This window comes from Herpailurus yagouaroundi, unplaced genomic scaffold, assembly GCF_014898765.1.
Source record: "Herpailurus yagouaroundi ecotype Mexico unplaced genomic scaffold, PumYag 379, whole genome shotgun sequence".
In the NCBI taxonomy this organism is placed as follows: Eukaryota; Metazoa; Chordata; class Mammalia; order Carnivora; family Felidae; genus Herpailurus; species Herpailurus yagouaroundi.
In genome coordinates this window covers 525,198-538,950 of record NW_024412596.1, presented here as the reverse complement: position 1 = coordinate 538,950, position 13,753 = coordinate 525,198, and the positions used below count along the sequence as shown (strand labels likewise).

Sequence of the window (13,753 nt, the reverse complement as noted above, 5' to 3'; positions counted from 1 at the left end):
CCCCCCCCCCCCGCTGATAGTCTAGCGTTTAGACGCTCAGCAAATATTGAATGAGTAAGTGAATGCCAGGGTTGAGCTATGCACTGAAAAGGCTTATGAAGTAAGTTGCTCCGGGCAGTATCACACACAATTTGGCAGGCTTAGAACAGAGTGTGATAATCCCCCAAGGCTTTTAAGGAGGCGGTGGTGGAGGACTGGGAAATGTATAACCCCAAATGGTGAGCACGAGGGCTTTGGAGATACTGAAGAGGCGCAGCAACCAGAGGACTAGGAAGCCTCTTCTGGTTGACAGGCTCTGACTCGTCCAAGTCCTCACCCAGTGGCACGTGGGGGTCCAAGCTGCATGCTCTGAGCATTTTTTTTTTAAGTGTTTACTTTTGAGAGAGCAAGTGCACAAGCGGAGGAGAGACAGAAGGAGACAGATGATCCTAAGCAGCCTCTGCACTGACAGCAGAGAGCCCAATGTAGGGCTTGAACTCACAAACCCCTGAGATCATAACCTGAGCCGAAGTCAGATGCTCGACCGAGCCACCCAGGCGCCCACTCCAAGCCTTTTAAAAGCAGGGAAGTGACTTCTCAAAGCAGGCATTCCTGCTGCCAGGCTGCCAATATAAAAGTTTAAAAAAGAGCCAAATTCAGATAGTGATGCTAGAAGGAAAGGAAGGGGCCATGACCAAGTCCGGGAACCTGAGACGCAGCTAGTCCCGCGACCCAGATACCCAGCAGCCACGCTTCCGGGTAAACCTAACTTCCGGGTACCATTGGAAGCCTCCAAGCCCTCTAGACAACGAGCTCCGCCCCCTGCTGTCCCCGGCATATCCTGTGCACTAATTGGCTGCATCTGAAGCCCCGCCCTAGCGTCGCAGCCTTCGGTAACTCCGAGCTCCAACGCCCGCGCCAGCCTAGGGACTCCCCACTTCCTATTGGACTACGAACTTCCAATCGGAAGGGATTTTGAAGCTCAGTCTTCAGGCGGCTCTGACCACTCGCCGACAGGATGGGGGCGGGGCCTGAGGTCTTTGCCGGCGCCGCCCTGGGAGTAAGGTAAGGAACTGGAGGCGAACCCGGTACGGAGAGGCTTCGCGTTGACCCTGGCTTCTCTCTCATCACCCGCGGGTGAGCCTGCGCGAGACCCCACGCCCCCTCCCAGTGCCCGCCCAAGTGCGCCTGCGCAGCAACAGCCACCTGCCCGTGTGCCCCTTCCTTTCTTCCTTAGCACCTTTTCCCTTCCCCTCCCCCGTCCCCCTCCCTGCCCTGCCACCCTTCCCGCCCCCTAGGCCCTTTCGCAGGGTCTCCCCAGTCCTGATCCTTCCCCCACCCCGTCCCTATCCCCCAGGATCCTGGCGCCCCAGCCGCAAGGGCTGCGCCTCCGCGAGCCGCGATGTGTGTCCTCCCAGAGCCTGTGGGCCTCACTGCCCTCCCTACCCTCCGTTTCCTCCACACAGGCCCCCACCACCTTCAGAATGACGCTGGACGTGGGGCCGGAGGATGAGCTGCCCGACTGGGCAGCGGCCAAGGAGTTTTACCAGAAGTACGACCCTAAGGACGTCATTGGCAGGTGAGGCTTCATTCAGCCAGAGAGACAGAGTTCCAGAGAGATGAGGTCCTAGCCAGAATACACGATTCCATTTGAGGGCTGGATAGTTCTAAATGGGAAGGAACAGTGGTTAGTGGAGCAACATTTGGTGACTAAACTCTTTTTCTGAGCCAACCTCCATTTTTTCCAAATTCACACATTTATGTGTTCAGCAAGCATAGTTGAAGTAACTTACTGTCGGCCAGACATGAAGCTAAGCACAGGGAGGGTAGAAGAGTTGTTTGTTCTCCAAATGAAGTGACTGAAAGAGACACAAAAAACGTTCAAGTAGTATCAGGCTGTGTAAATAGTGTGATGGGGCTGATAAAACCACAGCTTCCCCCTAAAGGGGGATATTTGGGTCTTGAAGGATGAATAGGAGTTCAGGATGCAGAGAATAGAAGGAAGGCCTCACTTGTAGAGACAGTGCAGATACACTTACTCATCAAAGATTTCCTAAGCACGTATAGTGTGCTGGGTGCACTGTTTGAGGCACTAGGAATACAAGACCCACAGGTTTTCTGTTTGCCTGGAGTATATGCTAGTGGTAGAGATGGAGGATAAACACAAAAACAAGATAAACGTCATCATATGCTGGGATGATGGAATGAGAGTGATTAATGGGACTGAGACTTGAAGGATGGGAATGAACAGCTTGTGAGCTGAGATAGGATATATTTGGGGCAGAAGCATGTGCAGAAGCACATGCAAAGGCTCAGGCTAGAAAGAGCCTGTTCAAGCAATAGATAGAAGATCATGGTGGCTAGAATGTAGTAAGAGTGGCACAAGGTGGAGGAAATTAAGTTGGAGAGGTAAATGGACATTAGATTATGTAGGGATTTATGCCATGATAAGACATTTAGATTTTATTCTAGTGAAATTGGTGGTTTCAAACAGGGCAGTAACATGATCTGATTTACATATTTTTGATTTGGGGGTAGGAACTTAAACTTTCCATGCCTCAGTTTCTCCATTTAGATTGGTTTATAAAAATAGACCCTACCTTGTAGGTTGCTGTGAGGATGGAAAGAATATGATACACTTAAAAAAAAATTTTTTTTTCTTTACATTTATTTTTGAGAGACAGAGTGAGTGGGGGAGGGGCAGAGAGAGAGGGAGACACAGAATCCGAAGCAGGTGCCAGGCTCTGAGCAAGCTGTTAGCACAGAGCCCGACGTGGGGCTCAAACCCACTAACCGTGAGATCATGACCTGAGCCATCGTCGGATGCTCAACCGACTGGGCCACCCAGGTGCCCTGATAAACTTTTTTTAAATGTTTTATTTATTTTTGAGAGAGAGTGTGCGAACAGGGGAGGGGAAGAAAGAGAGGGGGACAAAGGATCTGTGCTGACAGCAGCAAGCCTGATGCAGGACTCGAACTCACGAACTGTGAGATGATGACCTGAGCCAAAGTCGGACACTCAACCGACTGAGCCACTCACGTGCCCCTTAATATGATAACTCTTAGAACACTTCCTGGCATATGGTAAGTGCTCAACACAAATGTGTTATTACATTTAAAAAACGTTATTCTGGCTCTTGTGTAGAGAATGGATAGGAAAAGGACAAGAGTAGATGTGTAGAGATCAGTTAGGAAGCTACTGATGGATTCAGGCTAGAGATGGTGATGTTTAGAATAGAGGAGCGGTGGTAGAGATGGGGAGAAGTGGATAGATTTAGGTGATGATTTGAAGAGAGACTTGATAGTTTCCTGAAAGACTGGTTACGGACCATGAGGGAAACGGAAAGAAACAAGAGTAACGTCTCAGGTTTGGATTTGAGCGCCTGAGTACTGTTTACTGAAATGAAGAAGTGTGAGAAAGATCAGATTTCTGGCAGGGGCAAGCAAGTCACGAGTTCCATTTTGGAAATACTAAGTTTTGAGATATCTACCTGGAGCTGTCAAGTGGGTACATGTGTCTGGAATTGGAGAGAGAGCTGGGCTAGAGCAATAAATCAGAGGCGTTAGCATATAGATAGTAGTTGGTGAGAAAATAGAAACGAAAGGGGGCCTAGGCTTAGGCCCTGAGGCCTGTCACCATTAAGGGGTTACAGAAGGAGGAGTCAGTAAGGGAGAGTAAGATATAAGATAGCACCTGTGAGTTAGAAATAAAAGCACAAAAAGAATGTGCCTCTGGAAGGTTGGCATGGTCTGCTGTGACCCATGCTGCCCAGGCCAGGAAAGCAGACAGGGGTGTGGCTATTAGATTTGTTCAGACTCTTTTAAAATATATCACATGGAGATGTCACAAAGGCCTTTGGGATCAGGAATTCTGGAGAGGACTCAAGGTTTGAGACAGTGCAGCAGGAGCCAATTGCACAGTTGGTATTTAAGTCCCCTGGGACTGGTTGGAGGTCATCAGTGGGGAGAGAGTGCCTGGCAGAGAAGTGAGCTGAAATCCAAGTCCTAAGCTGACATAGGGTTTCAGGACTAGATAAGGGAGGACTCACCGAGGCTGGGAAGAACCCTTAGGGAAGGACAGTGTTTCCACTGCCACAGGGTACAGAAAGACCCATTTTGGAGAAAGCAGGTCAGAGGGTAGGGCCCCTGTCATCTCATTCTGGCATTACAGTAGTAGCATCATCCCTGGTCTCCACTGTCTTTTCCCTGCATAGTAAATTACCTGCATACTTTTACTGAATGACTTTTCCCAGAGTACCAGTCTATTCATGTATAAAGGCATGAAGCTTTAAAAGAGCTTGATGCATTCTAGAAATTGATAAGTTGTAAGTCACTGAAATAAAGATTGAATAGCAGAGTAATAGCCAAAGATGAGGCCGAACAGAAACTGAGACCATTTCTGAGTGATGGGTGAAGGGACTGGGATTTGACTTCTATCTTGCAGGTAATAGGGATGCAGTATGGAGAGAAAAAAATTTTAAGTGCACTCCACAGTTAACTATAAGGTTGGAATTCTTAGGTCTCATTTCAAAAGAGCACAGTTGTTCTAGGGGGTCCCACTAAGGAATGAGGGAACTGTTAGGGAATTTAAGCTGGAAAACTTCAGCAATGAATGACATGATTCTTATGACAGGACTGTCATAAGAAGCTCATTCTGGAAGCAATGTGGTGGATGGGTTGCAGTGGCTGAGACTGGCAGCAGGGAGATCGGTGGGGAGGCTGTTAACAGCTATGGGGGTGGAGAAGTAGGAAACAGAATTGAAAAAAAACACAGAATGGAGTGGACTGGTTGCATGTGGTGGATTGTGAAGGAGAGGAAGAAGCCAAGAACTGTACCAAGATTTCTAGCTTGGCAGTCTGGTTGAATGGCATTGCCATTTAGTGGAGATCAGGAAAGTGAAACTGTGAAGTGGCCAAGAGTAAGGCAGTAGGTGTGGGGAGCACTGCGGCAGCTGGACGGGTCTTGTCCCACTTAAGATGGGAATTCATTTTGAAAAGAACAAGAATACGCTGACCAAACAGCGCACCTGGCCAGAGGGTCAATAGTTTATATCTCTTGATGGAACTAGAGATGTGGTTGACAGGCATTCTAAGCAAAGGGAGTTACATAAGGGCGAGGAAGCCTTGAGAGCACGGCAGTAAAGTTATGTGGAGGGCAGCCAGGGAACCAACATAGGAAATGTGGTGTGAGGGCCGATCTTGGAGAGATTTGCACTTAGCCTGAGGTACTTGTAGGGTCATATGCAATTGGTGACAGATTCCCAGCAATGAAATACCTGTCTAAGACTTTCTCTTCACCATGCCAAATGGGCTTTTCTGCTTCTATCTCCTTAATGTTTTTCAACATCTCTTCAAGATGTTTTTGGCCACGTTTCAGAGCCGGCAAAGTGGAAGCCCAGAGACCTTAGGTCATTAGGTTACATGGAGGTTAATTAGTGGCAAATTTGGGGCCTACACCAAGGTCTCCTAATTCACAACTTTGGTCTTCCAGTCAATGGTCCAATATTTATTTGGAGCCCCTTGCACTTGATGTATTTTAGGAGAACTTTGGGATTTGGGTGGGGTAATCAGCGAAGTGTGAGTAAAATTTCAAGTTTAGGTCATTTCTTCCCACTTTCTCCTCGTGGGGTTCCAGGGCAAGCAAGAGGCAGGCTCTGGAGCTCAGTGTGGAAAAGACTTGCCTAGGCTTATCCACGGAGGGAGTGGCAGAAACTGGGTTCAAACCCAGGACCTCCACCTGCCTTCTCTGTGAGATTTGTGTTGCACCTTGCTGGGTATCCAGGTTGCTTGCTGAGGCTACTGTGAAGCTACTGTAGATCAGAGCGAGCTCCTCGGGAGGCAGCCTTGTCGCCCAGATGGATCTTCGGAATCTGGTGCAGTGGGTAAGAGGATGCCGAGGCACCACTCTGCGTGAAAATGACAGAGCAGGAGGCCTGACTCTTGTGTTGTCTTACTCTGGCAGAGGAGTGAGCTCCGTGGTGCGCCGTTGTGTTCATCGAGCTACTGGCCATGAGTTTGCGGTGAAGATCATGGAGGTGACAGCTGAGCGACTGAGCCCCGAACAGCTAGAGGAGGTGCGAGAAGCCACGCGGCGAGAGACGCACATCCTTCGCCAGGTCGCCGGCCACCCCCACATCAGTGAGGCTGCCTTCCCTGCTCCTGTTAGCTGACAGCCACCTCCTGCTGGCCCTGCCCATAGCCCCGTTCCCCCCACACTGCCTCCATGCCTCTGCTCCCTTCGTCATGGCTCTGCTCCACCTCAAAGTGTGGCCAGCCTTTGGGTCCCTACTGCCTCCTTTTGGTTCTCCTTCCTTCCCAGTAACAGCCCACTGCCACCTTGGGGTGGAAAGCCCCTATAACATGCATCCGCTCCTTTCCATCTCCGTATTTCTACCTTTCTGCCTCTTTCCCAGTCACTCTCATCGATTCCTACGAGTCTTCTAGCTTCATGTTCCTGGTGTTTGATCTGTGAGTATCTCCCTGCCCTGATCTGAGAAGCCTCCTCCTCCCCTGCATGCGTGGCCCCAGCCTGACAGCGCAGTGGGCTAAGACTACCTTGCTCACACCTTCCTGTGCTCCTGGCTTTGGCCCCTCTCCCTGGGTGCCCTGATTGGGCAGGTTCTTCCAGAATGTTAGTGACCAGCCAATTAAAAAGGGTCTTCATGACCCAAGGGGCCACTGTCCCAGTCCCCCATGGTCGAAACGTTAGCAGGGAAGAAAAGGCTGTTTTAAGAGCTGGCCACTTATCAGCAGGTTCTTGCTCATCTGTCTCTCGCTGTTTAACACCGTACCACCTTACATGGTGTTTGACTCTGCCTGTCAATTCGTTTTCTGGGTAGTCTGAATCTGAGTGTGAGATGTTAGAAAATATAATGTAAAGCAGTGTAAAGGTACCTCAAAAGAGAATGGTTTAAATAGCAAATATTTAAGAGAGACCCTTGGAAAAAATTCACAAAGTCTTCATACAGAAATGACCCTCTGCAAAAGTTGGCCGGCGGGGAGGGGGGGGAGGTAGGAAGTGTCTGTTACCTCATCACACAATGTTGCAAAACACTGATATGCCCCCAGTCAACTCCGGATTTCAAGGACTGATGCAGAGTTGCAGTTAATAACCTCAATTTTTAAAGACAATATAAAATAAGCAAAATTCAAAATAAAGTCCTATTCAACTTTTTACTACTGTTAACTGTAAAATTTTGGTCATGGTCTAGATTCACTTTAAAAGGTCTTCTTCGAGGTTACTCTTACATAATAAGGACCTCCTATAAAATAATTGTTGCAAGAAGGTACTTATTCTTGCTAAAATAACCCTTTCATGGCACAGTGCATATATTTCAACTACCAATCCCCTGGGCCAAGCTGCCCCGGGCATCCAGTTCACTCTTGGAGCACTCTGTCTCAAGACCCTCTGTTTGTCTAAGAGGAATCTCTTTACTGGCCTCTTCCGTGGTATTTTCTGTGAGCCACTGGCTTATTTTCTCAGCCGCTTGTAAGGTACACCTACCTCCCAACCCCTCCTATCCCTTAGGATGCGGAAGGGAGAGCTGTTTGACTATCTCACAGAGAAGGTGGCCCTCTCAGAAAAGGAAACCAGGTAATGGCTGAGCCTGCGGCCGGTGGGGTGAGCAGGGGGCGGGGTGGGGCCGGGCAGGGAGAAGCAGAGGAGGAGACTGCACCTCCCTCAGGTCCATCATGAGGTCTCTGCTGGAAGCAGTGAGCTTTCTCCATGCCAACAACATTGTGCACCGAGACCTGAAGCCTGAGAATATTCTCCTAGATGACAATATGCAGATCCGACTTTCAGATTTTGGGTTCTCCTGCCACTTGGAACCTGGCGAGAAGCTTCGAGGTGAGGGGTCCTGGTGCCCTAAAAGGCTTGGGAGGGAAGGAGACCCAGACCTGAGGCTGGTTAGCTGGGTCTGATAATTGAGTACCCAGGTAACCAAGCAAAGAGGAAAAGACAGTGAGCATTTGCCAAGTATCCTCTAGGTGCAAAGCGTTGTATGTATCTCACAGTGGGCTTCCTGATCTGGGGTGGGGATGGGTGGAGAGTCATTTTCAAATGAGGTAGGCCTAAGATTTCCTGGAAGTATGCCATGGAATACAGTTTGGCAGTTGCTGGGATGAAATTGGTACCTGAAGTGATAGAAGCAGCTAGGATCAATAATAGGATCAAGTCGTGGAGGGCTGTGCTTTAGGAGTGTAGACTTGAGCCTGAGACCACAACGGGGAGCCAAGGAAGGGTTTTAAACAAGGGACTTACTCAGTATGTGCCTTAAGAAATCCTATATTCCCACTCGTTCTCCTTGGTTTGAGTGGTGATCCTGCCACACAGAATAGAGTTTATAGGAGGAGGAGTCCACTTGGGCAGAAAGGAACGTAGAAAAGATTGAAGTTTTGCTTTCCATTTATGTTATACATGTAAAAACGTGGCACAAAGTTGTGTAAGGAGTGGGTAGGTTTGGTTGCAGGTGGCAAATGATATGCTTGGGGAAGACTTTGAAGTCCATCCAAAAATGAGGTTTTCCCCAGGAAGGCCACCAGGAACCTTGGTGGGTATTTGGGTTGTGCAGCAAGGTTCGGGTCTAGTACTGCCCTCAGTGGAGGGCAGGCAGGAGCAGAATGGGAACACTTATGGTCCTGGCAGCGTTGAGGCTCCAGCAGAGGTCTGGAGTTAGGGGCCCTTGAACAGGCCCTTGAGTTAGGGGTCTGGTGGCATCCATCAATCTCAGCTCTCTCTCCCCAGAGTTGTGTGGGACCCCAGGGTACCTAGCACCAGAGATCCTTAAATGCTCCATGGATGAAACCCACCCCGGCTATGGCAAGGAGGTCGACCTGTGAGTTTATGGTCTCCCCCGCCTTCCTTTCTCCTTTGTGTCTTGTCCTTCAACACATTTGCCTAGCCCTGCCTGACTCTGGTCTCTTTCCCAGCTGGGCCTGTGGGGTGATTTTGTTTACACTCCTGGCTGGCTCGCCACCATTCTGGCACCGACGCCAGATCCTGATGTTACGCATGATCATGGAGGGCCAGTACCAGTTTAGTTCACCTGAGTGGGATGACCGTTCGGACACCGTCAAAGACCTGGTGAGCTGGGGCCATGAGAGGGTGAGGAAGGAGGCCCAAGAGCTGCCTCTCATGCTCTGGGGTTTCCCCTAGATCTCAAAGCTGCTACAGGTAGATCCTGAGGAGCGCCTGACAGCTGAGCAAGCCCTACAGCATCCCTTCTTTGAGCGCTGTGAAGGCAGCCAACCCTGGAACCTCACCCCCCGCCAGCGGTTCCGGGTAAGCCTGAGAGTGTCAGCATCTGGGCCTGTTCCTCTGTCCCATGATCATTCTCCTATGGTGGATGCCCCACTGGAGCTCACATTGCCTCTCCTTCCCAGGTGGCAGTGTGGACAGTGCTGGCTGCTGGACGAGTGGCCTTAAGCACCCAGCGTGTCCGGCCGCTGACCAAGAGTGCACTGTTGAGGGACCCTTACGCACTGCGGCCGGTGCGGCGCCTCATCGACAACTGTGCCTTCCGGCTCTATGGGCACTGGGTGAAGAAGGGTGAGCAACAAAACCGAGCAGCCCTCTTCCAGCACCAGCCCCCTGGGCCTTTTCCCATCATGGGCCCTGAAGAAGAGGGGGACTCTGCTGCTATCGCCGAGGACGACACCATGCTGGCACTGGGCTAGCACCTCAGCCCAGGGGACCCCCAGAAAGCAGGACTCTCCTGGAGGAGGATTTTTATCATTCCAGCCCTTACGGGCTCTGGCCTCAGGCCCCCCTGCCTGGCCATGCCGCCACTGATATATGACCATAAAGACCAGCCCTGTACACCTGTCCCCACCAGCCAGGGCTTTGGGATCAGAGCTAAGGTGGAAGGGCACTGCTGCTCGCAACACCATGCCTAGCCTTGTCAATGCTGCCTGTGCTGCACCTGCAATAAAATCTGCTGCACGCCCGAGAGAGCCAGTGCCCTATGTCTGCTGTCTGGCTTCAGCGGGGAAGCCCAGAAGGTGCTCAGGAGGGGTGGGGGGGCGGGGATGGGGCTGCTCTGCCCCAGGCCTTTATTGGGGGAAATGCTGGGGGTCACTTGGTCTTGTTCTTGCCTTTGCCAGGAGGTAGCTGGAAGGGCCGCTCTAGGATGGTCAACTTGCTGTTGAGCCTTTCCTCGCTGGCTTTGAGCCGCTCCTCTATCAGCTGTTGGAGCTGCCCCAGCTCCTTGCTCATCTGGGTCTTGATGTAGGCTCGCAGGATGGAGACCTGGCCTGCAGGGGCAAGGAAGAAGGGGCAGGTCAGCAGAGATGCCATGGGGCTGAGGGATTCCCCCCAGCTGGGCAAACACAACCTCCAAGGTGCACTTGGGGCTACACAGGTAGCAATCAGGAAAGGCTTCAGTTCAGGAAAGGTCAACTAGCCCTTCTGTGGAGAGAGGTGGGTGGACTGGTCATGCTGGACTCTCTGGATTGCTGATGAGCAGATAAGTGGCCTTACACAGGTGATTTAATCTTTGCATATCTCTGTTTCCTCCTTGTACAATGTAGATAGTGCTAGCACCTAGTGCCTAGGACTGAGGGAGGGTTAAATGTAAGATGCTTAACACAGGGCCTGCCTGGCACCCTGTTACTGCTAAATGTGTGCTGGTTGTTACTGTCATTGGTTTTATAATTATCCTTTTCTGGAGCTCCTCTTCCATGCCCCCCCGCCCCCGCAGCTGCACTTTTATTACCTGGTTTGTCATCTTGAATTTCTGCGTAAGGAATCATTTGGAGAAAGGACACTGTGCCTAAAACAGACCTGAAGTCCTGATGTGGTCTAACCCCTTCATTTTATACTTGCTCCAAGTCACAGGGGAACCTAACCCTTCCAGCTCCTCACTTGGCTCTTGCTCTGGCTGGACCACTGTTTCCAGCTCCTCCTCCTGTGGGGTGACTGCCTGCTCTCCCACCTCCTCGCCTTCTTTCTCTGCAGGCCAGAAGCAGGAAGAGGCTTCAGCTTCAGGTTCAGCCCCAGCCCCAGCCCTAGCCCCAGCCCCAGACCTCTTCCTCACCTGTCTCATCCTCTGGCCAGAGCTCAGACGGCTGTAGCCCTATGTAAGTCAAAGATAGGTCCAGCCTCACCTGGGAAGAGGGAGGAGGAGGGAGGCTGAGAGGAGGGCATCTGCACTGAGTGAAAGGGGGAGATGAGAGGTGGCCTCTGTACCTGGGGTGTGAAGACATATTTGTAGAGCTTGAAGTGGCGGAAGTAGGTGTTGACCACATAATCTGCCAGGGCAAGCAGCTGTTCCTCCCTAAAGAGGTTGATACTGAAGGGAGGCCGCTGTGGGGATGATTGGGAGTTAGGGGACTGACCACCCCCAGGAACCCTGACCTTTTCTCCAAGTGCCTGGCAGTCCAGGAGCAGGGAGAGCCCCTTGCAGCCTTCAGAGAAAGATGAGGGTGATGAGTGTGAGAGAGGGTAGAAGACTGGGCTAGACTTTATCTGGGGGGAGACTGAAGATTCCATTCCAGAGGAACTGACCCTGACTCCATGGCAAAAAAGAACACTGGTGAAGTAGCGGTAACATTCCTCCACGTTGCCCAAGGGGGTTGCTGAGGGGGGAAAGCAAGATGTGACAGTGAGTCCCCTCCCTGATATTCATTCATTTCACTCACTCACCAGCTACTTATTGCACTTTAGAAGTGAGCAAATCTAGGTTTAAGTCCTGGCTTATTTCAGTAATTCACTCAACAAATACCGAGTACCCCGTGCACTGTTCTAGGGCACTGAACAAAACAAACAAGGTCCTGTCTGTAAGTGACATACAATAAAATGAGAAATATGTAATTTCACCTCTTGTTAAACATTGTGCAGAAAAACACAGTTCTAAGAATAAAGTGGGGGGGGTGGTGGTGGAGGAGGAGCTGTTTTATTGAGCACTGTGTGTATATTTACATCTATTACAATATTTCTCACAACAGTCTCATGAAGTTGGTGCTGTATATAAAGAAATGGACGGTTTCAAAGCTGAAACAACTTGTGTGTGGTCATATTGCGTGTAATGACAGAACAAAGATTCCAAGGGAATCCAAAGATTCCAAGGGAACTACTGATTCCCTTGGTCACTTTTGCCATCCCAGTCTCCTCTGTCCCCTGGGCTCAAACCCTTAGGTAGCCTGACCCTCTCACCCACACAGGCCTTGTGAAGATCTTGGAGCAGAGCACAAGCTGTTGATGTCTGTTCCAGTGAAAAGCCCTGCTGGCGGCAGAAGATGAGTGCATGGGAGAAAAGGTCCAGGATGATGGCATCCCGCAGGCTCTGCTCAGGAGAGCCTAGCCCCAACAGCTCAGCTAGCACCCTTAGGAGAGAGGAAGGAATGAGCGAGCCTCCCCACACCGATGCACCACATACTCTGGAGTTGGGCATTCTTCCCGCCCTCCCAGCCCAGCCCTCTCAATCTCCCCAGGAGACAGCTTCTCTGCCCTTCCCTCATCCCCCCATACTCCCTCATCTCCTCAGTGTTGGTGGTCTTCTCCAGCCTGTGCATGGAATGGATGTCCAGGTACTTCCTGTTGTAAGAAAAGAGGTGAAAAGGTGTTGGTGGCCATTGTGCATTAGTCTCCTGGCAGGGCTATGATGGCTAGAGCATTGAACTGGGAATCAGGAGACCTGAGTTTGAGGATTAGCCCTTCCACTACTCTCTCTCGATCCAACTTTCTCCACCTTCAAATAAGGAATATGGCTTAAATGAACTCCTTTGGTCCTCTTCGTTTATAAAGCCAAGGATTAGGAAATTTAAGCCCTTGTCTCTGCCACTCCTCATGTGGCTTCAGTGTCCCCATTTATACAGTGCTCCACAGCAGTTGATATTCCATTTACATCCTTAGTCTTTGGCTCCCTTCTTCCCATCCTCCCTCGTTGGACTGGGGAGGCAGGAAAGCTGGAGATCTAGTCATCTTGGGTAATTGCAGTTTCCTCATCTGTAAAATGGGTAATGCTCTAGCTGTTTGACAGAACTTTGGGGGAAGAATAATGCAAATGTAAAGTGTAACTTTTTCCCCAAGGCTCTTCACACTCACCACATGCAGATCCGGGGCCGGGGCAGCGGCGGCTGCGGAGAGAAAGCGGATTGGGCAGGCAGAGCTTGTCCCTGGCCCCAGTCCCTGACCTGTCGCGGATCTCCAGCTGGCCTAAGAACCCGCTAACTTGCCTTCTCATCTTAAAGATTATGTACGAGCAACGCCGGCAGGCCAGGCTTTGGTAGGCCCTAAGTACCATTCATGAGCATTTAACAGTCGGAGTTACACACCCCCGCCTCTTCACCAAGGCACCCAGGAAACGTCTTGAACTTTAATAAACATAACAGCGGGTGGCGCCCTGCCGGGGAGCCCTTTTACAAACATTCAGGAGAGGACCATTCTGTCCCGCCCTCACCGGGAACAAGTTGGCTGCAGGATCTTCATCCGCTTCTACCGAGGCCGCGGTGCCGGACTCAGGCCGCACACCTGTTGCTACCCGCATGACGGACTCATCCAATGAAGTGAGTTCCCTCTCGGGTTCCCGCTGCAGTTCGGAGGGCTGTTCAAGCTCCGACTGCATCTTCAGTCCTAGGAATTGGCTGGACTTCTGACGGATCATCTCGTCGCTCCTCTTTGCCGTGGGTCACCACTGGCTCTGTCCCGCCCAGGTCCTGGGAACGCCGGTCCTCGGGCAGCGACTGCCAAGGCCTGGCTCTCTAGCGACGCCTCAGCCAATCGGCGCCGTAGAAAGACAGGGTGCAGCCAATCCGCAGGGGGCGTCTCCGTCCG

The 13,753-nt window shown here is 51.0% G+C and overlaps 2 protein-coding genes across 11 annotated transcripts; one reads left to right on the top strand and one right to left on the bottom strand.

The window, feature by feature from the left end:
• The first annotated feature begins 908 nt into the window (after window positions 1–908).
• On the top strand, window positions 909–9,929 carry PHKG2 (phosphorylase kinase catalytic subunit gamma 2). 3 transcript variants are annotated; one of them, XM_040463189.1, is made up of 10 exons: window positions 909–1,044; window positions 1,446–1,558; window positions 5,942–6,117; window positions 6,393–6,447; window positions 7,508–7,573; window positions 7,665–7,828; window positions 8,726–8,816; window positions 8,911–9,064; window positions 9,137–9,262; window positions 9,364–9,875. In XM_040463189.1, exons 2-10 carry the CDS (start codon window positions 1,464–1,466, stop codon window positions 9,655–9,657), a joined length of 1,221 nt encoding a protein of 406 aa, XP_040319123.1. In that variant the 5' UTR covers window positions 909–1,044; window positions 1,446–1,463; the 3' UTR covers window positions 9,658–9,875. The 3 variants fall into 3 exon arrangements, with proteins under 3 accessions (XP_040319123.1, XP_040319122.1, XP_040319124.1); XM_040463188.1 differs by having other exon boundaries at window positions 910–1,116; XM_040463190.1 differs by lacking the exon at window positions 909–1,044 and having other exon boundaries at window positions 1,464–1,558; window positions 9,364–9,929.
• CFAP119 (cilia and flagella associated protein 119) lies at window positions 8,369–13,703 on the bottom strand. 8 transcript variants are annotated; one of them, XM_040463194.1, is made up of 9 exons: window positions 13,380–13,703; window positions 13,025–13,056; window positions 12,449–12,514; window positions 12,134–12,303; window positions 11,486–11,556; window positions 11,168–11,284; window positions 11,016–11,085; window positions 10,844–10,930; window positions 8,369–10,233 (listed from the first exon to the last, which is right to left on the bottom strand). In XM_040463194.1, the coding sequence occupies exons 1-9, from the start codon at window positions 13,581–13,583 to the stop codon at window positions 10,055–10,057; spliced, it is 996 nt and encodes a 331-aa protein (XP_040319128.1). In that variant the 5' UTR covers window positions 13,584–13,703; the 3' UTR covers window positions 8,369–10,054. The 8 variants fall into 8 exon arrangements, with proteins under 8 accessions (XP_040319128.1, XP_040319125.1, XP_040319127.1 ...); XM_040463191.1 differs by having other exon boundaries at window positions 11,168–11,556; XM_040463193.1 differs by having other exon boundaries at window positions 11,016–11,284; window positions 12,138–12,303.
• Between the last annotated feature and the right edge of the window lie 50 nt (window positions 13,704–13,753).